The sequence below is a fragment of the Neopelma chrysocephalum genome, unplaced genomic scaffold (genome assembly GCF_003984885.1).
Source record: "Neopelma chrysocephalum unplaced genomic scaffold, ASM398488v2 Primary Assembly neopelma1_67, whole genome shotgun sequence".
NCBI lineage: Eukaryota > Metazoa > Chordata > Aves > Passeriformes > Pipridae > Neopelma > Neopelma chrysocephalum.
The window spans coordinates 1,757,532-1,780,124 of NW_020897726.1; the positions used below are offsets into that span (position 1 = coordinate 1,757,532).

The window sequence follows — 22,593 nt, forward strand, 5'->3', positions numbered from 1 at the left end:
CCAGTCTGAATAGAGTCCCCACTGAAAATCTAATAGCCAGAAATCATTCATGTTAGAGAAGTAAAGTGTTCTTCATGTGTATCAATCAGCTGACTACCATGGGGATCAGAAACTGTATATACCCTCATATGACTTTTCTTGCATAGTTCTTCATCTGGACATAAGGAGAAGAAAAAACATTCAGTGAAACCAAGTTGAAGGAAAAAGAAAAATGTACTGAGGCTTATTTTTTTCACATTAGCTACAGACTAAAAAGATAAAAACCCTTAACCAAAACAGGAAAAGGCACACAATTATTTTTTAAAAATGGCTAAAATTATCCTACGAGTTAAGTAGTAACTCAAACTGTTAAAAAGTTAATTTGTACTTCAAACTCAAATGTACAATATAGGGCTGTTTGATCTTATCATGGAGCCAAATTAAGGTACATTAAAGTTTCAGAGCATCATTTGTAAGAAATGTAAAATAGAATCTCCAACCCTCAGAGAAGGAATAGCTAATATGAATTGAATCTTCTGCTACACTTTCACAGTTCTGCATGACCGAAGCCTTATAGTACTCAGCTTCATGCACTCTGTCCTGAGAACCACTACAAAATATGGCCTCTAAAATGTTGTCCAGAATTTTCCATTAATGTTTCCCCCCCAACACTCTGCACCTGTGCGTTGCATATACCTGCTAAGTAAGAGTTCAAGGAGTCCTGTAAGGAGAGTATCTAGCTGTTTTTCCACAGCAATCTCACTTCAAAGGAGGTTTTGTCAATAAAAATGGGATATTAGAATACCCGATTCTAGTCCACAATATCTTTTTTTCATGGTTACAAAGAAATGATGCATTTTATTTTGTAAAGATTAACTATTTTACAAAATCTTACTATGGCAATAAGTTCAAAAATTTCATAACTGTATCGGAGTTCCTCTTCACTGTTTCAAAGTGAAGTTTTCAATGTGGTTTCAACTGAGTTTCAGCATAAAGTGTTGTTTCTTGGGCTTTTAAGTAAAGGTAGTTGTTCAAAGAGCCCATGTTTCTTTTAATTTTCCAGCATGATCACACAGCTCAGGAAATGACATCACTCTCCTACTACCAAAAATCTGGTTGAAAGTCCTAAATCTCAGCCCACTTTCTCAGCCAGTGACAAGAGCAGCCTGCTGAAGTGAATGAAACCTTTGTCCTAGTCAGTGAAACTGGGATTTTGCATGCCTTTTTTAAGAACTCTACAAAACTTACCTGTTTAGAAAGTAAGTTTCAAAAAATAAAAATCTCAAAAGAGACAAAATAAGTTTTAGAATGGGATTCAGACCTCTCAGGATTAATTGCTGGCAATGTTTCTGAGTTTTAAATAGCAACTTATTTAATCTTAAAAAACAACAACAACAACAACAAAAAAACCCCAAAACAAACAAAAAAACCCTATTCAAAACATGATCGCTTATTTTGCAATAATTAACAACAAACATGCAGATTCACAACAGAAAATAAGCACTGCAGTAACATGAACAGGAACATTGAAAGGCCGCTTCTTTCCCCAAGTGTCATATCAATAATTTAGGAAACACTTTAGATGAAGATCAACACAGGCCAGTACAGTAAAGTAAATGTAGCTATCTATATATGATTATGTTAATGGAGATTAAAATTATGGTCCAATCCTGGTGACTGTCCAGTATATGTCTACTTCAGGGGAAACTGTTTCACTGTCCAGCCTCTGTTCACTGTTTTGCAAGTAGGTTTTGTAGTATGAGATGGGGATAGGCCACAGGCTATGCTGACACCAAAGGAATACCTGAGGCTATCTGTAAAAAAGAAAAAACAAGATTTCTTCCATTTCTTCCACAAGTTTTGTATGTTGGGGGTTTTTTTCCAAATGGTATGAAGCTGGGTTCAATTCAAACAGTGATAAATAATGTTCATGACACTGAATTTTCACACTGTTAAACAGGGTCAGTGAATTCAGACTAAAAGGCCTTAAAAAGCCCACTGATAACCCTTCAAGTGCATGGAAACAACATTTAAATTTTCTTCAAGTAGCAGACACATACATCCATCAATCCCTGTCTATACCCTACTGGAGATAAAAAAAGTTAATGCACAACACCCAGAGCACATCACATAGATCACTGATAAAAGTCACCACAATTTTTTAATCAACAATGAGTGTCGTGAGGTCTGCTCTTGTTTGAAGGCACTCAGAATGTTTCAGTGACATTCCCCAGCAATATGATGTCAGTCTTTACAGACCTAAACTTCAGGCATTACAGGAACATGAAGTACCACACATTATTTTGAGCTCCACACAATTGAAGAGCCTGTGGGGAACCACTTCATACCTTAGACATTGCCATTTCCTGCAGCATACAGCAAACACGAGGCCATGCAAGATCCTGGAGCAACATGATTGAGGCTACTCCTTTAGCAAATATAAATTAAGTTCTGGCACTGTTTTGTTCTCTCCCTTTACCCCTAAAGTCCTGCACACAAGTTTACTAGTTAAGCAATACTGCTTATTTCTTACATCAGAAACCTTTTTTTTCTATCTTGGCATCAGAGGTACAATCCCTGTTCATAACAACCCACCACATCAGCCACACTTCTACAAAACTGTTGCAACTTACGCCTCCAAACAATGAGTAAAGTGAGTGGAAAATCACCCAAGTTCATTTCAGCGGGGCCAGTGAAAGAAGCAGTTTCCCAAATGATTATTTTTTTCTCCCCCGAAGCAAGCTTCCCAGGCTTTGACTTTACCCGTGTCAATGGTCCAGTAAGTGCGTTATTTTGTTTACACTGAACTATACTCCCAACACAGGGGAAAAGAATATAGATCGACCCTGGATAATCATGTATCTGCCATTTCCAGTGTCACTCAGACACATATGGGCACAGCAGCTTTCCTCACCTCTGCCTTAAAAATGCACAACTGGCCCATGCCAATGGAGGAGAGAAGCTAGGACACAAAGTGTAGAATTACAAGGGTAAATATTTATTTATGCACATGAGGTGTACCAGCCAAAATGGAACATCATGAATGTGGTTTTACCCAATTGTTCTGGCCTTCAAACATTCAGGTACAACACAATTTGGTTAATCGTTGACACCTACACTGCTGATCAGCAATCAGAGTAAAACTTTGTAAAGCAGATATATTTTTGCAGTATTCTTGCTGTTTGTCTACTGATCCAGATGTCCCTGAGTTCAGTGTGTTGCTGCTTATCTATGACATGAGACAACACTAAGAGGGTTTCAAAGACATGTCAGAGAGGCTGGGATGCTGGTGATATCTTGGTTATCCAGGCATATTCTTTACTCTTCCTAAACAGTTCTAAGTTTCCAAGAAGTCAAGGTTCTTACTTCCAGACTCAGGTAGTCCTTTAGTTTGTTTTACTTAAGCATGAATAGTAATAAAGTGTCCAGTAAAATTTCACTACCTTATGACATTACAGTATCTAACATGAACCAACATATATGCCAAGATAATACACTTTCACAGAAGAAAGACTTACTGATACAATTATTAGGGAAGATAATTTTTGTAACAATTCCCCAATGTGCTGCGGTTGCAGGCAGGCAGTGGGAGGGCGTTTGGGCTTGCTGCTGTCCCTCTTACGGAGGAAACAGAGGATTCTCTGATTTCTCCTTTTCCCTTGTGCCATCATAGAAGACAGACCCCGTCTGTCACCCCTTTTCCCGGTTAAACTGCCCTACAGAAGCAGCCCACACCTTTACATGACCCCATCAAATCACATCGAGGACCTCTTTTCACCTCACAGACTACGAGCTACATTCACTGACCAGAAATCGTGGGGCTTTTTACAGCCTCTCAATGTAAAATAAAATGTGAATGCCTAATACCATGGGAGCTCGGGGAAGGTGTCAGGAAACACTCTCCGGAAGAACTCGTCGGGAGGCGCGGCCGGCTTTGTTCCCAGCGCGGCTGCTTTCCAGAGCCTTTTTATTCACCATTTGTAACTGAGACAGTTGCCAGAAGATGGCACTAGAAGATAAAATATCCTTGAATTTTGGTCCCAGCTGTTACCCACAAAGGGATAACCCCCGAAGCCTTTTACAGTAAGGTTTCGATTTACTGCAGCAAGCGGTGTGCTACAAACCTCTTGTACTCCACTGATTTAAACGGTCGGGTTTATAGCAGCAGGTAGAAAACAATTTGTTATAAGAATGTTCAGGTTTGGTGACATCAAAAGCTGGAGCCATGATGAGGAAGCAGGAGCCAGGACCAGGGGCCAGCCAGCATGAGGGCGTGGTGCTTTGACTCATAGAATCATAGAACGGTTTGGGATGGAAGGGACATTTTAGAGGTCATGTAGTTCAAACCTCCCCACCATGGGCAGGGTCATCTTCCAGCAGACCAGGTTTTTCAGAGCTCCATCCAACCTGGCCTTGAACACTTCCAGGGATGGGGCACCCACAACTTCCCTGGACAACATATTTGAGTGCCTCACCACCCTCACAGTAAAGAATTTCTTCCTAATATCTATTCTAAACCTACTATCTTTTGAAACAATTCCCCCCTGTCCTGTCACTACATGCTCTTGTAAAAAGTCTATCTTTCTTGTAGGCTCCCTTCAGGTACTGCAAGACTGCAATAAGGTCATCCCAAAACCTTTTCTTCTCTGGGATGAAACAAATACTTTTGCCAGTGTTAGTGAGGTACACTGTGTCTGGAAGTCCAACTCACTTCTCTCAGCTCTGCTGTGTCTGGGGCACTTTTCCTTTGAGGTGGCAGAAGATTTCCCAGTAAATACCAAAGTTAGGTTTAGGACATTTGTTGTTCTTACCAGTTCTCATGAGATTACCTGATATGCCACCTCTTATTTCCCCATAAATAATACTTAAAAAGGCATGGCTCCCAGCATGATACAATGTTTTAGGAGTAATGCTTATTAAGTAATAATGTTTTTAATGTATTTTGAGAACTTGCTAAAATATGAATAACACAACTCTTCTCAATCGACCATATAAAATACCAGAATAGTAGGAAAATAGCTGACTTTTATGCCTTCATCTGCAATAGGCATAAGAGAATCATATTCTGAACCTTTATGTAAACTTGGACAATTGTGACCAATTATAAAGAAATGTGTACTATAACAGCTCTACATATATCAGATAGAAATAATTAATTTGTGGTAGAACTTCATCTTCTGTTGGTATCTCAAATATCAAATGCCAATTTGAAGCTTCTGGGTCACTTAATTAATTAGCTGTACTAGTTGCAAGCTTACTTAAATTACCTTCTGCGATATATTATGCCTGCAGAATAAATTATTAATTTCACAAAACTTCTTAGCTAAAGAGTCTTGCCTCTTCCTAGCCACAGTAGTTACATCAAAGCAGAAAAAAAATACCAGAGTATTTATCTTAAGTAATGAAATGATAAGGAAAAAAAGATATATGGAGCTTGTAATTTCTAAAACTATAAGCTGTACAACCCCAGGACTGAGAAAACAAAGACACACATCTCCAGGAGGTATGTGTTACTGTAATAGTGCAAGACATCCATGCTTTACAACTTTTGTTGAAGTTATTTTACTGTTTGGTCTTAGAAACAAGAAATATGTTTGGTCTTACAAACAAGAAAAACACTTTCATGTGTTGGACTTGACTGTGTCTGACTGAAGCATGTTAGCAAGCCCACATTTATTCATGTATTAAGTGAATGTCTGGATCATATGGAAGGCTTCAATGTCTGATTTCTTCTGATACCTCTTATAACAAAACTCAATAAAATTTAATTTAGGAAAAAATGCACGGTAAACAGACACTTGGTGGGACACTGGTTTTGATGGTTAATATAGATTTGCCTAAGTTCACAGTTGCAGATATGGGTTAAAAATTGCATTTTTGGAAAACTGTTTCTCCTTACATGGGAACACTTTATTTTCATCTTCAGTGCCCATGTTTTTTTGTAGGCTTTGGTACTTTCTTTCATTAAAAAATAAATATAAGAGAACAGAAATTTTAGCTGTTACATGGGACCTTGATTCTATAATATTCATAGTTGCCTGATTTAGTAATTTTTCATCCTTCTCCGGCGATTTTCAAAAGAAAACAAGCAAAAAAACCCAGAAAGAACAACAAAAAAAAAACCGCACCAAACTCTTTAAAGCATAAGATGTTTTCCTAACATCTCTAGCTCACCTGCTTGTTAACCATTAAGCCTCACTATTTATTCTGTAATGGCATTTGTTGTGCCCTGCTTTGAAAGAGAGAACACTTATCTCTTTCTAAAACACAGTTCAAGGTAGTCCTGACATAAATAACACAATTCAGGATAGTCCTAACATAAGTAACACACCTCAAATATTCCTGACGTGAAAATTTTTATAACATGTAGTCAGACTACCTAAATACAATAGGTCAAGTTCTACCTGAAATTTGAACTGCCTTGCACTTGCTAACAGACAATTAACATAATCCTCTCTCAGTAGTACCTACAATAGGTCTCTGAAATATGGAGCTTTACATATTTTACCTGAATCCCCTGCCTGCTGCAAACATGCCAATTAAGCAGCACCCTGGGAAACTGCAGTGCCAAGGCTCAGTACAGCTGCAGAGCAGATGGTAGGGGACAGAGCTGGCACAACAGACTGTGGCAAAGGCAGAGGTAAGCTAGTCATTAAGTCAACCTCATATTCTTTGTGCAAGCTCACACTGAGGGGGAGGCAAATCTGTTTGGTTTACCAGCACTATGACAGGTACGTGCTAAGGCCTTGCTTTACCAACACTGTACGATTATACAATCAACCACAGAACTCCCACTGTGTTCAGTGGAAGCGGGGGCATGTCCTGATCAAATCAAACCTTCAGCATGGTCATCTCTCAGATGGTTTCTCTTATTTTCACACTTGATCCCTTTAATGTTTACTATAATTGAGGGTGTTATCCTGCCAGGTAGGTTTTGTTCAGGAGATTTAGTGCCACAGCAGAACTGTTAAGCATACTGTGATAGTTGGGTCTCAGCATGTGTCCTCCCCACATACATACACACCCTCTCCCTTGCCATTGTCTCTGGTGGACATTATGATTTGTCCTAAGATAAGAACACCAGGTGGGAATTGCAGGAGGAACTCTGGATGCTGGTGTAATATAAGAGGTGGGGGAGCTGTGATAATTGGGATTGACTTTGGTACACATTGGCCTACAAGAGTATAAAATGCTGCTGAAGAGTGGACTAACTGGGTAAAGTGGCCTCTTGAGGTTGCACGCAGCTCCCTGGTCCTTGTCCCCAGCTTGTTCTCATCACATCCCTCCAGGAATGCCTGCAGAGTATGTCCAGACCTGAAACTGGGAATACTCACTTTAGGATGGGTGAGTAGAAGTGCTAAGATCTGGTAAAACACAAAGATAAAATTCTAAAGTAGCTACATAGATGCTTTGTTGATTTATAATTCTGAATTTTGAAAGGCCAAAGACTGTAAACCTGTGTTTCTAGCCAAACCTGCTTACATTATAAACCTTTATATCTGCTTATATTATATAGTGCATTGACAACATTTAGATACTGTATTAGCAACAAATCTAATCATAATAATCCACACAGTCAGTGTCGCATTTCTTCTGCCTGGCTGACAGTCTTCTCTCGACCACTCTGCAACACATATGTATCAGAAGGCGCCTATCCATTAGCAGGAAGACAACTCCTTTACCATATTATGTTGACCAAATACAGACATTTAAAATTTAAATTTAAAATTAAAAAAACAGGAAGTGGTGTGGTCATTGTATTGGTGCTAGGAAAACATCCTACTGGTGGCAGATAATATTTTGTTCTTACAAGATGGATCAGGGAATCTTATATGGTCCAAGTAGGAGTCTTCCATTCTAATGTGAATTTTTTGTTGAAGAAAAATAAATTAGAGTTGGATAGTCTTGTTATTAAGTGGTATTTCTGAAGCTGTGACACCTGACAACACACAATATCTGTGCAGTTTAGCTGTTGGAAGAGGTTGTACCATCAGTTTAAGCCTGTGATATTTTGTAATTTTTGCATGCTATTTATACGTGTGATTTATCAGCAGCATATTATGATCTGACAGCCCTCTGATTCTGGCTTCAGTGGACTATGACAGAATTTGAATTTCCTAACTAGAACTTTGTGACTATCATGTGTGGTCTTGAGGCTTCATCTTTCGGCTTCACAGTCTGCGAAAGAGCCACAATGAGTCATCAGGCATGTCTTCACTGAACAGTTAATAAAGGAAACAGAAGAGGTGGGAAGAATGTGGAGTCTCGTTAGAGAAAATGCTGTAGATGATGAGTCCTTTGTCCTTCAGACAAACACAATTAAAAATTAGGTCTGATACTCGAAGCAGTGTCATTTTGTTTGAACATCTTCATTAATAAATTTATTTCTATGTAAAAATAAGCCTAGGCCAAAACACCAGTTGTTCCTATTTTGAAGAATGTCTGATCCATATTTCTTACTTTGCTAATCTGGTTCACTTCACGTATACTGTTGAAAGCAGTTTACACACGTTTAACTTATGTGAATTCAATGAGCGTTAGAGAATTAATCAATGTTTAAAGCAGTTGTTAGCCTGACTCTTGGGCACTATCTTACATTCTTAGGCAAGTGAATATTTTCGGTCAATTCTGAGAATTAAGCAAACAAGATTAATGCCTTTCTGTAACTGAGAGTTTAATTGGCTAGCCAAGTTGTGAATTCCAGTCAGCTTGCCCTGCATGAATGATAAAATAGGAATTAAAATAGCTGAAGTGGAAAACCACACTGTATAGATTTTCTTTTCCTAAGAGAGAAAGTCCTGATTTTCTTATGTTGAGAGAATATGGAAATATTATTCCCTGGGATATTTTATCTAGTAGTAATTTCCACAGTACTCTATTATTTGTCACTCTGGTTTTCATGACTTCCATAGTCATGAATTAGGTGTTAAACTAAAATCCATTAGAATTACATGGATATATCTGTAAGTAAGAGGAAAACTAGGCCCATCATTTCTTAACTCAAGAACCCATGTATTTATAGGTTTGGGGAAGTTTGTAATTATCTTCTAAATGGGATATTTACCAATAAAGAAAATACTATCAAAGTGTTGTCTGTGTGAAATTTTACTGACACCTGATAGCTAGTTCTGCAACAGTGGCCTCTAACAGCCAAGAGGAATGTCATTGACACAGAAAAGGTGGTTTATTTTTCCCTCAGGGGTCTCAGGGCCTTTGTAGTTGTTGGGAAAAACTTCTATTTGTACAGGCTTTGTGTGAGTTACTTTATTTTACTGACTTGAGAATGTATTTTTAAGGAATGAACTCAAATAAATATGTATTTCTATAAAAATATTTCCTCTTTAATTAATTCATCTCATCTTCATTTGCTGTTTTTCTAAATAACATGCTTTTCCTCTAGTGAAACGGCAAAGTCTGAGAACTTTAACTGAAACATATGCTTGCTTCAAATATGAAACAACATATAATGCAGACATTTGTCATTCCCTATGATGGATGGTGTTTTCTTTTGACATAAATGGTATTCATTTGAGGACATTGTTTTGTAAACACAGGAATGCACATTACCTGTACTGATCAACAAATGATTTCAGACTTTTCCATGAAATGTAATTTGGTTTAGGAGGAATGAAAATATCCTTTAAAATGTCGGATTGTAGGTTTAGTTTACTTTGGCAGTAATATGGGTGCAGAATTCTCCTGCTAGGACACCTATTTTTTTTTGTTTTCCTTATTCCTGGTCAGTAATACTGTGCAAATAATGTTTTCTGTTTGTTTGTTTGTTTGTTTTCTGTTTTAGGTGTGTCTGGTCTTTGCCGGAAAATTCAAGCAAGAAAAGAATGTATTCTAAATGAACTGTGTTCAAAAAATCGGCAAGGCTGAGATCTAAATTAATTCAGAAAGATTTTGGATTTTGCATTTAATAAAGCAGAGAGATTCCAAATGCAGAATAAGGAATCTGTTCACATTGCAGGTGGTACACGTTCCTGCCGAGTCTTTTTTTTCCTTTGTGTGTAAGCCTGTACACCATCACAAACGGAACAGACTTCAGGAATAACTGAAAGAAAAAGCACAATAGGGCCACGTGATATAGGTTGCTATTAGCCTTGCAAGGCACAAAGTTAGTAGACTATTAAATAATCCCAGAATATTTCTTTGTATTTGCTGGGGTATAGAAATTGTATTCGCATTTAATTGCCACGTGCCATATTCCCCATTGTGATTTTAACACACTTCTCACAGCCCCTCTGGCACGAGGAGAGCATGCCAAGTAATTTAAACGGGAGCTATACATCCTTTGTTGTCATTGTTACACAGACTGCGGCACACGCTCGGGGAGCTTTGTTGCCGTATTGCCGAGCTTTAGATCGAGCTTTAGGAGCCCTGCAATTTAGTGATACGCGCGCAGGAGCAAGAAAATCAGAACTGTCAGAATCAGCCTCGTAGCTGGATTCGCGGGCCAGCAGAACTCGGGCACTTTCTGTTCAGACCTCCATATCGCAGCCACAGAGAGCGAAAGGCGCCCCGCGGGTGCGGTTCTTTTGTAGGCAGCGGGACCCCCCGCCTCTCTGCCCGCCGGGCGCGGAGGGGTGTACGGGGGTGTGGAGGGGGGTGTGCCCGCGGCCGTGTCCGCCTGTCCCCCGGCTCTCGCCGCTGCCCTGCAGGGGCGCAGACCTCCTCCTCCGGCGGCGGCTCCGGCGGGACCCGCCGACAGCCGGGTAGGCGGGCGGGGGTCGCCGGCGGTCGAGGGCGCTGGGAGCGGCCGGGGCGCGGGGAGGAGGGACCGGCGGCGGGAGGAGGAGCGGCGGCCGCACGTCACTTTCCCCGGCCGCGTGTTTACGTGGAGCCGAAGATGGCGGCGCCGGTGGCCCCGCCACGGCAGCTGTCGTCGCTGTGAGGCGGGACGGGACGGGACGGGACCGGACAGCGAGCTCGTGCGCCCCGGCTGAGGGGAGGGCGCGGGGCGAGCCCCTCCTCCTGCTGCCGCTAACACCCTGCTCTCCCGCACAGACGCCATGGAGGACGAGGAGCGGCTGAAGAAGCTGGAGGCTGGGAAAGCCAAGGTAGGAGGAGGAGGAGGCGGCGGTGGTGACAGGGCGGCAGGGAGGCAGCAGGGTGAGGACGGGGGCGGGTTGTCAGCGGGGCCGGCCGCGGTGCGGCGGCGGAGCGGGGCTGCGGCAGGGGCTTGGCGCGGGGCCCCGCCGCGAACAAAGCCGCGGGCGGAGCAGGCGCTTTGTGCCGCCCGCCCTGCGCGCCCCGCGCTCCCCCGCCCTCCCGCCGGGCGGTGGGTGCGAGTGCCCGATACAGCAGCCCCCGACAGCGGGCACGCCACAGGTGCCCTCGCAGGACCGGGCGATGACAGCCCAGACGGCCCCCACGGCGGCACCGGGCGGAGGAAGAGCCGAGGAGGGGGGTTAACCTCCTTATCCTTCACACCCAAGGCGCGAATCCCGTTTGCCTCATAAGCCTGGGAAACCCTGTGAACCTTTAAGGAAGTTGTATAAAACTGACAGCTGTTCCTCAGTGTGGAGCTAATGCCTTGAGAGAGCCTTAGGAGACAGGGGATTAGCGGTGCCTCCAGTGGTGCGGAGGGCTGGGAATGCCGGGCAGTGCGTGAGTCACCTGCCGGCACCGCCGCAGCCCCGGTGCCCGCACACCTGCGCTCGGCCGTCACCGCCCCAGGGCTGTCAGGCGGCTCAGACGGTGCCCTGCGGGCTTACCCAAGTGGTAATCGGGGAGCTTATCCTTCTGCTCTTTAAGCACGGCTCAGTACACACCGGCTGAACAGCGTTTCGCCTTCTGGGCAGCAGACCAGTTACTATGCTTTAGGAGGACCTCTTTTTTACTTCAAAGAAAGCTTTGGTGTGGTCAGTGAGATAAGATAATTAATGGCATCGTAGGAAAATAAGATAAAATTAGTGTTTTGGCGTCAGGTATCATCTGTTTCCTTCCTGCAATCATTGCTAAATGATAAGAGTTCAGAAGTTGGCCAGTCATTCATGCTGAAGATATACATGTAACGTGGCAGGAGCTAATAGTACAGCAACAAGAAGACAAGCTAAAGATGAAACTATGAAACAACATCATTGCCTTATTTATGTGGATTATGGAAAAGAGCATATAGTTCATCTGCAAAGTATGAATAGGTATTTTGCTGTATTAGGAAAAAACTTAGTAACTTAATGTGTTTCTGTTTGGGTTCAAAACGTCTATTGGGAGATTCTCCTAGGCAGAGCTGTGTGTTTGTAGAGGAAAACCTGTTCTTTAAATGCTTAGTGCAAAAATGGTGTTTGTACAACATTATGCAGTACTCCTAAAAGGCACTGGGACAATTAGATCCTGGTGACAGTACATTCTGTCACGCAGAGATTGGCTAATTCTTCTGCAGAAAATTAGGCAGTAGTTCACAAAGAAAATGGTTGGAGTAGATTTGGCATTATTATAAACCACAAAGAAGACTTTATCAAGAGAATTTAGATTTTTCTGTCCATGTTGGCTTGACACAGAAAACTGACAATTACTGAAAATTGAACCAAAAGCTAGGACTCTAGCAGGAGTTCAGTGGTCACCTTCATACTTTGAGAAAAGACATGTACACACTTTACTAATTTGTTTTGCATTTTAAGAGTACTATTGTAACTCTCACTATTGTAGTCTTTTCTGCCTAAAACCCAATGATGCTCTTAAATGTTCTTAAAAACCCAATGATGTTCAGTATTTGACTGAAGACTTTGGTATTCTATGTTTTTAAACATTTCCCATGGTTTAAGTAACTATCACTCTTTAAAACTATATGTGATTTATGTGGGAAAAGACTATAAAAGCAGGGTTAGTTTTTCAGATTTTTCATTGGTGTTCTGTGTACCATTTACCCCTATTTTTACATGTGAATGATGTAACTAAACGTGCTGTAGAGCGGAGACTAGGTCACAATCTTCCAGTGGCAAGTCACTGATAAAGGCAGAAAAGAAGAAATTGTGTTAGCAAAGAATGGAAGCAGGAGCTGCTCCTGTAGCTGCTTTTCTCTTTTTCAAACACATTCACAAGCAACATGATTAATGCATCTCTTAAGATGCTTGGCTCCAGTGAATATTTTCTGAGAACCGTGGCAACAAGCATCCAGAAAACTTTTGAACCTAACCACTTGAGAGTTGTTTAAATAAAATAGTTGGAAAAATGTATTTAAGTATGTGTTGTTACTGTGCTGACAGTGCAGGTATTGCTATACTGTGAATACATTAAACCATCCACCTGAAATTACAAATTTTAAATGTAAATGAGATGTTTCATAAACTGCGGGATGAATGTAGGTAATTGGGATTATGGTAAACGAGCGTAGTAGGTGCCATGGAGAGGGATGGTACATTGCTAATGGTGGCATCATTGTTCGAAATTGAGACTTGCATTGTTCTTTGGTTTGGGTTTGATTTGGTTTTTTTCTTGAAAGGTAGGTACTGCCAAATCTCAGTAGGTGCATATCAAACAATATGAACTTTATGTAAAGCAACCATTTGATTGTTTTCTCATCATAATGTCAAGTAGGCAAACTGTGGATTTTGGTTTTGTGTGATTTGATCTGCTTTTGAACTTTTTCTTGATGTCTTCCTAAGACACTGTCTCCCCACATAGCTCTTTTACAGAGAAGTGTATTAAAAATGGATTTTCTGCAACTGGTTTCTTCTGAGTCCTCCTTTATTGTTACTGGAAATAAGAAGCTGCATTGTGAATCTTACCTTCATTGAATGGTGCTAAGTGTACTTGGGCCTGGCAGAATGGGTCTCAGTGTGAGCACACACAGCCTTTGCCACTACATCATTTGTAAAATGGAATAAAAAGCTCTTGATGGAGGCTCACCAACATTTGTGTTTACCTGGTGATTTTTGGAGACTACACCAAGTCTGTATTGTGAAGCAGTTGCACCACATGTTGTTGTTCTGTCTGTTACAAGCCCGAAAAGGCAAGGGAGGCACAAAGTTAAAACCAGTAAATTACATATTCCTTTTTCCAGACCTGTAGTCATTCATTTTGTTTTGCTGCAAGGTAAATGTGCTGGATATTAACCCAGCCTCTATAAATGCCTGTCTCCCTCCCATTAAAATTATCTCTCTGTTTGTTTATAGAACTCTCTTCTCCCCAAACAGGCAATTTCTTCATCTTATATCATGGTGTGATTATGGTGGAGCAAGAAAAGTGTTTGTTAGAAAGGCCACTTAAGGGAAACAGGGTTGACTGTGATGGAAGTTGGAAGGGAGAGGATGTGTGCCAGCAATAGAAATACAGATGCATGCTATTAGATTGATCAGAGCCCTAAAACACAGTGACATTAGAAATCAATTGGATATGTTTTGTGCCTTGCTAAGGAAATTCTGGAATATTGTTGATGGTCTCAGATAGTGTAGATGTATCTGGCCTTAAAAAAGACTACAGAAGATGGTGGTTGAAGAACTTGATATGATATTTATGTGGACACATACTATGTGTGCATGCCTGCATGCATCAGTTTCTGTGGAAATCTCATCTAACATTACAGAGGATGCTATTTATGGTAGTTGGGATGGGGGTATTTTAGTTTCATGTATTTATTTAGCGGCTTAGGAGCTGGCTTTTCTTATTAGGATGTGGCACTGTTCTGATCAACTTTCAAAACTATACAAAAGTAATTTGCTATCTTCAGAATAAAATCATCAGTGACTGGATTCCCTTGTAAGAAAATGGCTGAGGGTATTTTGATGTAAAGCTTTTGAAACTTATAAAAATATTTTGATTTAATTTGTCCTCTCACAGACACACATGAAAGGCACAGCTATTATAACTAGTAAAATTGAGATGAAGCTATCAATAGCAAGTTTTATGGAATGATCCATTTTACAGTACTGAAGTTTGGTTTGCAAAGTATTTAAATATGTGTTTAAATTTCTGTTGAGCAAAGGGCACACTCCTTAGCTGTGTGGGAGGAGTGAACAAGGGAAAAACAGTAACATGCTTTGCAAATTCTCCCAGGTTGGTCTACGATTTCTGTTCTAAGGTTAGAAAGGCATAATTTAATGTTTTTCAAAGCTTCTATGTATGTTTGCAATGCATGGTTGCACTGTTCAAAGAAGCTATGTAATTGTTGGAAAAGCTTAAGAAATTAGGGAATTGGTTTAGTTAAACACTTGAGCATAGAATAAGCAGTGTTACTGCTTTTGATCAGAGAATTATACCAGAGAATTGCTGAGCAGACGGAACAGCGAAGTTGGTTTGGGAAGCTCTAATGACACTCAGTGGACAAGTACTACAGGTTGTATAACTAATTGGACAAGTTATCTTGACAAATTGAATAGTAAAAAGAAATAATTGCATATTTTGTCATCTGGTCATGCATGTAAATATTTCAGGCGGCTGAAGATGAAAATGATATGTATTATTAAAATAGCATTGTCTAAGAGTCTGGGAATGTTTGCTCTTTACATGCTATTCTTTTGAGGGTAGAAAAAGATTTTACCTGCTCATCACAAGTCTATGGGACCTGATGGGATCCATCCTAGGGTGATGAGGGAGTTGGCAGAAGAGCTTGCCAAGCTGCTCTCCATCATCTACCAACAGTCCTGGCTCACTGTGGAGGTCCCAGATGATTGGAATTTGGCAAATGTCACACTGATCCACAAGAAGGCTGCAAGGAGGACCCAGGAAACTACAGGCCTGTCAGCCTGACCTCAGTGCCTGGCAAGGTTATGGAGCAGATCATCCTCAGTGCAATCACACAGCACCTACAGCATGGACAAGGGATCAGACAGCACAGGTTTAGGAAGGGCAGGTCCTGTCTGACCAACATGATCTCCTTTTATGATCAGGTAACCTGCCTGATGGATGAGGGGAAGGCTGTGGATGTGGTCTATCTGGATTTCAGCAAAGCCTTTGACACCGTCTCCCACAGCATTCTCCTGAAAAAGCTGGCAGTCCATGGCTTGGACAGGGGCACTCTGTGCTGGGTTAGGAACTGGCTGGAGGGCTGGGCCCAGAGTGTGGTGGTGAATGGTGCTGCATCCAGTTGGCGGCCGGTCATTAGCGGTGTCCCCAGGGATCAGTGTTGGACCCAGTTCTATTTAATATCTTTATTGATGATCTGGATGAGGGAATTGAGTCCACCATTAGCAAATTTGCAGATGACACCAAGCTGGGGGGGCGTGTTGATCTGCTGGAAGGCAGGAGGGCTCTGCAGGGGGACCTGGACAAGCTGGAGAGGTGGTCTGATTCCAATAGGATGACATTCAGCAAGGCCAGGTGCCGGGTCCTGCACTTTGGCCACAACAATCCCCTGCAGCGCTACAGGCTGGGCACAGAGTGGCTGGAGAGCAGCCAGGCAGAAAGGGACCTGGGAGTTTGGATTGACAGGAAGCTGAACATGAGCCAGCAGTGTGCCCAGGTGACCAAGAAGGCCAATGGCATCCTGGCCTGGATCAGGAACAGTGTGGCCAGCAGGACCTAGGAAGTGGTTCTTCCCCTGTACTCAGTGCTGGTGAGGCCACACCTGGAGTACTGTGTCCAGTTCTGGGCCCCTCAGTTCAGGAAGGACATTGAGGTCCTGGAGCAGGTCCAGAGAAGAGCAACAAGGCTGGTGAAGGGACTCGAGTACAAGTCCTATGAGGAGAGGCTGAGGGAGCTGGGGTTGTTTAGCCTGGAGAAGAGGAGGCTTCAGGGGAGACCTCATCATTCTGTAACTACCTGAAAGGAGGTTGTAGCCAGGTGGGCATTGGTCTCTTCTCCCTGGAAACCAGCAGTAGGACAAGAGGGCACGGTCTTAAGCTGTGCCAGGGGAGGTTTAGGTTGGATATTAGGAAAAAGTTTTTTATGGAGAGAGTAATCAGACATTGGAATGGGCTGCCCAGGGAAGTGGTAGACTCACCGTCCCTGGAGGTTTTTAAGATGAGACTGGATGTGGCACTTAGTGCCATGGTCTAGTAACCATGGTGGTGTTTGCTCAAGGGTTGGACTGGATGAACTCGGAGGTCTTTTCCAACCCGGTCGATTCTATGATCTCTGGCCTCTTCAGACTGAGCAGTTTTGGAATTCTCAAGGAAAGGTTTTGATTTGGGTTTTTTAAAATAAAATACTCAAGCAAAGCATAGAATAGTTATGTGACACAGTGATTAAAGATCTACTTTAAAACCCCCATAAGAACTCAAAATATAGACTGTTTGTAAAACAGTCCTTTTAAGCTCCCTGTAATTTACATGAAGAGGAAAAAAAGCAGTATCTCAGTGGTTCTTAAGAGGTTTTCATCACAGAAGTCAAATAGATCTAAATGTTATATTTCATTAGAGAGCTGGGCTACTAACACATCATCTTCTGTCTTCAAGTGTAAACAGTTCATTTTGCTTATTCTCTATCTGCCTCAACTTGAACAAAACTCATTAGACAAAATCAAGGAAGCAAGAATTTCCTTTTTAGTCTGCATTTTCTTAGTCTTCTTTTCTCTTAAAATAAGAAGTCATATTTGCCATATCACGAAGTGCTTATTTCATCATAAAGCCCTAGTCATTGCTGTCCCTCTTCATAAATTATGGAGGAAAGCAGCTTTTTGAGTTAAAAGTTCACAGAATGGGAGTGATGCTGAGCTATATTTGAAGATGCTGGTGTGTATTAGTGGACAGGAGAGGAAGCAACTGGATCTCTTAAGAGTTTTCTGGGCAAATGTGGGTGAGTTTTGGCTCAACAGAGTCTAATCTCTTTGTTTATAACAAAGCAGGAGAGTGCAGTGAAACTATGAAAAAATGCTATAATGAAGAACAATTTATTTGAAGAAGCCCTTTTTCTTGCACAGGAAGATCCTTATAAACCTGTATCTAATTCCTAGGCATTCCTCTGTTGCATTGCTTAGCTATTTTTTTTTTGTAGGTCCTTCTGAACTTGTGGATTTTGGCTTCTCTTCTTTTACAGGCTTCAATCTACTCTCATTTGCATCTCTGTCAATTTTAAATGCAAATAATAGGAGGTATGTGGAATTGCCTGTGTATAGTTTGATTATGAACATGACTAAGCTTAAAAGCTGATTTTTGTCTTGCAGAGGAAGTTGCATATACAAGGACTGAACAGTACCCTACAGAGAAAACGTGGTTTTAAAACTGTCTGAGTAAAAGCAGATAGAGCAGAAATTGAGTAGAAGTGAGAAACAAAGTGTGAGGTGTTCAGCTTGTTGTCCATGTATTTGTTTTTGTTCAAAACAGTGGATATCTTCATTTTATTGTAGAAAAAAAGATTTTTATACATTTGAGATATATGTAACTTTTATCTAGATAATTGATTGCTACTGGTGTGGTACATAAGCTTGGATGAGAGATCCAACAGAAAGGTTATCTGTGAAACCATTTTCCAGACACTTTCTGCAGCAGAAAAATTGGTATGACTAGGCTAATTTTTCCTTTGAGGGTCATAGAACTACCAGCTCTTTGCAGTTTACTCAGTGTTCTTTTTTTGCTTTGAAAAATAAAAAGAAAGTTATATTTTTTTGTCATGTGTTCAAGTTTTTTGTGGACTCTATTGGGTCTTTGTAAAGAAAAAAAATAGTACTTGAGTTGAAATTTAGGATTTCAAATCTCTTTTCAGTTGGCACTACTAGAATTCTTCCTATTTCCAAGTGTGTTCTCTGTTTTTTTCCATATCCACGTTTTGATCTCCATTTCCCTCGTTTCAGAGATCTGTTCTTGGTTTTAATACAGAGTTTGATTATCAATTTTAAAGATATGTTGATTATAACATTTTTGTTCAAAGCTTTAAAGTAACTGTCTACCTTACAATAGTGATGCAAGGTAGAATGAGGTCAAACTCATACTTGCTTTCTTCTGAGAATGCAGAGAAATATCACTTCAAATAACCTTTGTTCTTTTGCCAGTTTAGTGAGAATTGTTCTTTAATCCAAGATGCTCGTGAATTTCGCATTAATTTCATCAAATAGAGAACTGTCAACACAGTATTGTTAGTAGCCCTGCAAAAGCAAGGAATTGCATTGTAAAAATGCAATTTAAAATGTTTTCTTGATGCTCCTTGTGTAAGGAAAAGGAATTACAAAAATGAAAGCACCAAGTTGCTCTTTGCCTACTTACAGGACTTTCTTCATTTTAGCACTAGTCTCTCCCTCATTTCTATGGTCTGCTTTCCAACTACTTATTTTTTTAGTATGGGTGTTGCAATAGCAAAACAGAGATGACTGCAACTTTTGTTTCCCTCAGTTATAACAGAATGTAGACAAGTTTGTTTGTTTATACTGATTTGGAAATCAGCTTGATCACCACCACAAATTCTTTCTAAAGACCTTTCAGTAAAGTGTATCTGATACTCCAGGGGAAGTGCATTGGACCTTTTGGCATATGTAGGTGTTGCCAGAAAATCCTGTGGGTTTTTTCCCCATAGAAAATACCCAAACAACTGGTTGCTTTTAAATATTGATGTATTAAAGGTATTAACTGCAGAATCATATGTGGTTACTCTAGCATTTTAGAGTTTGGAATAGGGAAAAATCTGATGGAATGAGAACAAAAGAAAAGAGACTGCTGAAATAGGTTGTCTTACCTTATATTGCAATATAAGTTTATATAGTAGTAACACAATTGTTGGGAAACCTAATTTATGGAGTGAAAGCTCTGACTTAAATATCTGCCCTATAGAGAGATTTCAAGGTATTTCTCTTTATTTGTTTCAAAATAATTTTGTTACTAATACAAGCTAATGTGTAACTTTGAATTTGAAAAGATGAATGCACCACAGTTCACTGAAACACAGCTGATAATTGCAGTCTTTTGACTGCCATACTGAAACATAAATTAAGTAGATCTTGAATTTTATGATGATGAGACATATTCTGTTGACTGCAAAGTGCTGGCATGCCATATCACATTGATGGTCCTGGTGTTCCTGTTTCTTGAAAGAAACAATAATCTTCATTTTCACATGATTTCTTGAGAAGCCAATATTTTATATTATAAACTACCTTTCCTACAACCAGTGGACAAAAGACAGAGGAATGAATAAAAATGTTAAGATGTCTTAGAATTCTTAGTTTCTTGGAAGTACGGAGTCAGTTCTCCTGCTTCCCTCCTCTTCTGAAAAGGAGCCCCAACAAGCTTCCAGATGGAACAAATTCAATAGTTGTCAGCTGGGCAAAAGAATGTGAGACTCTGGAAACCTAACACCAAGTTTAGGATCATGGGGGAGTGATCAAATCACAGTTGTAACAAGCCTAAGTTGTAGCATCATCACAAAACAAAGAAGAGATGGTCTTTTGGACCGTGCTTTTAAATCTCACAACATGAAGAAATTTTAAGATTCTCCACAATTGGAGATAATAATCTTAAAGAGAATATATAGCATTTTTGTGATATTTTCAGAGGAAAGCCTAGATTTGATGAAAACTACTGCCATGGCAAAAATATAGCATATCTCTAAAACTACAATAGCAAGCAAAAGATCCAGAAAGATTGGTGGAGTTGAAGAGATGGAGTAGATGGGATCCTGAGACTGAGTATGTTTCTGTGCAAATTTTGATAAAATAGGTGTTCCAGAGAATAAGCAATGTAAATTGCGTAAGACTTGATTCAAATCTGACTTCACTGGTAGGCTGTTATCCCTTCATCCTGGTTTTATTTGCTAAACTTTTTACTTGTCATCAAACTCTTCTCTCTGAAGAAACCTCCGGTATCCTACCACAAAACAAGGGGAAAATATTTAAATATTCCTAAATCCATTTAGATTGCCTAAGGGAGGTAGCAAATTTAACATTAAAACCATACATTTGCATATATAGAGATAGATATATAAAAATATATCTATATATATATAAAAATGTATATTGAGAATATATGTTTTCAATTAAAAGGTACATAGGAGAAGTGGCTTACTATTACAGGTAACAATGCTAAGAAAACCCTATCTTGGTATGTTCAATCATACACTCTGTTGACTAGCCTAGTTTGCTATGTTAAAAGAAATAAGGCAAGGTCTGATAGAAGACTCCTCGAAGAGCGATGTGTTAGATTTTCTTTATTATTTGGAATATATTCCTGGAATTCAATTTGGCTTTCTTTAAAAAAAAAGAAGTCCACTGGCAAGTCTGCAGTTTTGTCAGCAGTATCGGTGTCTTTGTGAGTTCGCTTTTCTCATTATTCAGAAGCTTGTAAAAAGTAATAAAAGCCTGTCAAAATGGTGCAAGCCTGTCAAGCCTTGCACACTGAGCATGAAATTCATGCAGTTGGTTCCCTCCTTATGTCTGCTCTGCTCCTTGCAGAGCTGTCTCTCACAAGCGGCAGAGTTCGGGGGCTTTATTCTCACTCTGTTCAGTTCCACATGGTATGAATTAATGTAAAAGTGGTATAAACAATGTGGGAAAGTGATGAAACACAACTGAGTTTGACTTGTTCTACAGTACTTTATAATTTATAAAAAAAAGATCAAACCCCAAAAACATTTTTTAAAATGAAAATTTAAGCTTTGTTCAGTTTCTATACAGAGTTGAAGCACAGAGAGGGCCAGAATGCCTATGAATAATCTCCTTAAAATGTATTGAAATTCTCCAAACTACTTTTGAAAACTCAACGCAATATGTGTGAAAAGATTGCATTGACAACTGGATGGAAATCATCACATCACTTCAGTTTATTAACAAGGAGTGGCTATTAGTTCCTACTCAGCTTAATCTGAATTCAAACTATTGATCTGTATCTGAAAAGTTGATTGTCTTCTTGCCAAAGATGTAACCTCTCAGACCTTTCGTCATGTCCTTTGTCTACTTGAAAAAAATTATAATCTTCTGCTCATTATTAAAAAGTCTTGTTTAGACATTGTCTGTTCATTCTGAAGGTGCCTTTTTTTTTTCAGACTTCTTGGTTAATGAGAAATTAACTCTTCAGGTCTTGCCGTGCCTTAATATATTCTCTCTATCTGTTAAGGGTTTTTTCTCAATTTTTGATCTTTAAATATCTCTGTCATAGCTACATTTTTACTAAAGAGGACACAGTGTGGAGAGAAAAAAATCTAGGGGTATGCTACATAAGTACAACTAAATTGGTTTCCTCTTGGAAGGAAATGTTAAATTTACATGAATCGGCCATATAAGCAGTACATAGAGTTTCAAAGTAAATTGATAGTCGATGCTTTTTCTAACATAAAAAATACTCTCTTCAGCCCTTTTCAGCCAATATCTAATAAACTCTTCTTCCTTATTTAATATATAGACTAAGTGCTCTAGAAATGGTAGGTTTTTTAAGTTAATTGATTCTAATTTGCATTTGATTATTTGCAGTGTGTTGTGGAAGAATGAACTATGGGACCTGGAATAAAATATTGATTGGGATCCCACAGGAAGCAGCAGTTGCCTGCTATGGTTTTCTTTAGACGTATCAGGATTTTTGTTGTAGGATTCTAATCAGTATTCATGATTTTTGAGAAGCAGCTGATTACCCCCAACCCTGGCTCCCTGGAAGCTACACTGATGCTTGATAATACACTGTAACCAAGGCTGCAGTCATCAGTAAGACTCTGCATATATTAGAGAGTCTCAAAAGACTGGCAAAGATTGCTCTTTAAACAGAACAGACTTCTCTAAATGAATTGTCAACATTTAGGTCCTTGGGGATCTGCACA

At 40.1% G+C, this 22,593-nt stretch overlaps 1 protein-coding gene across 7 annotated transcripts in view; it reads left to right on the plus strand.

Moving 5' to 3' along the window:
• The first annotated feature begins 10,617 nt into the window (after window positions 1-10,617).
• AKAP9 (A-kinase anchoring protein 9) overlaps window positions 10,618-22,593 on the plus strand; it is a 115,301-nt gene continuing 103,325 nt past the window's right edge. For 6 of the 7 annotated variants that reach the window (XM_027684819.1, XM_027684817.1, XM_027684818.1 and 3 more), the window contains exon 1: window positions 10,809-11,042. In XM_027684819.1, coding sequence (XP_027540620.1) covers window positions 10,995-11,042 — 48 coding nt within the window. In that variant the 5' untranslated portion in view covers window positions 10,809-10,994. Of the gene's footprint in view, window positions 10,698-10,808; window positions 11,043-22,593 lie in introns of those variants that run through there. The other variant, XM_027684816.1, reaches the window with a different exon arrangement.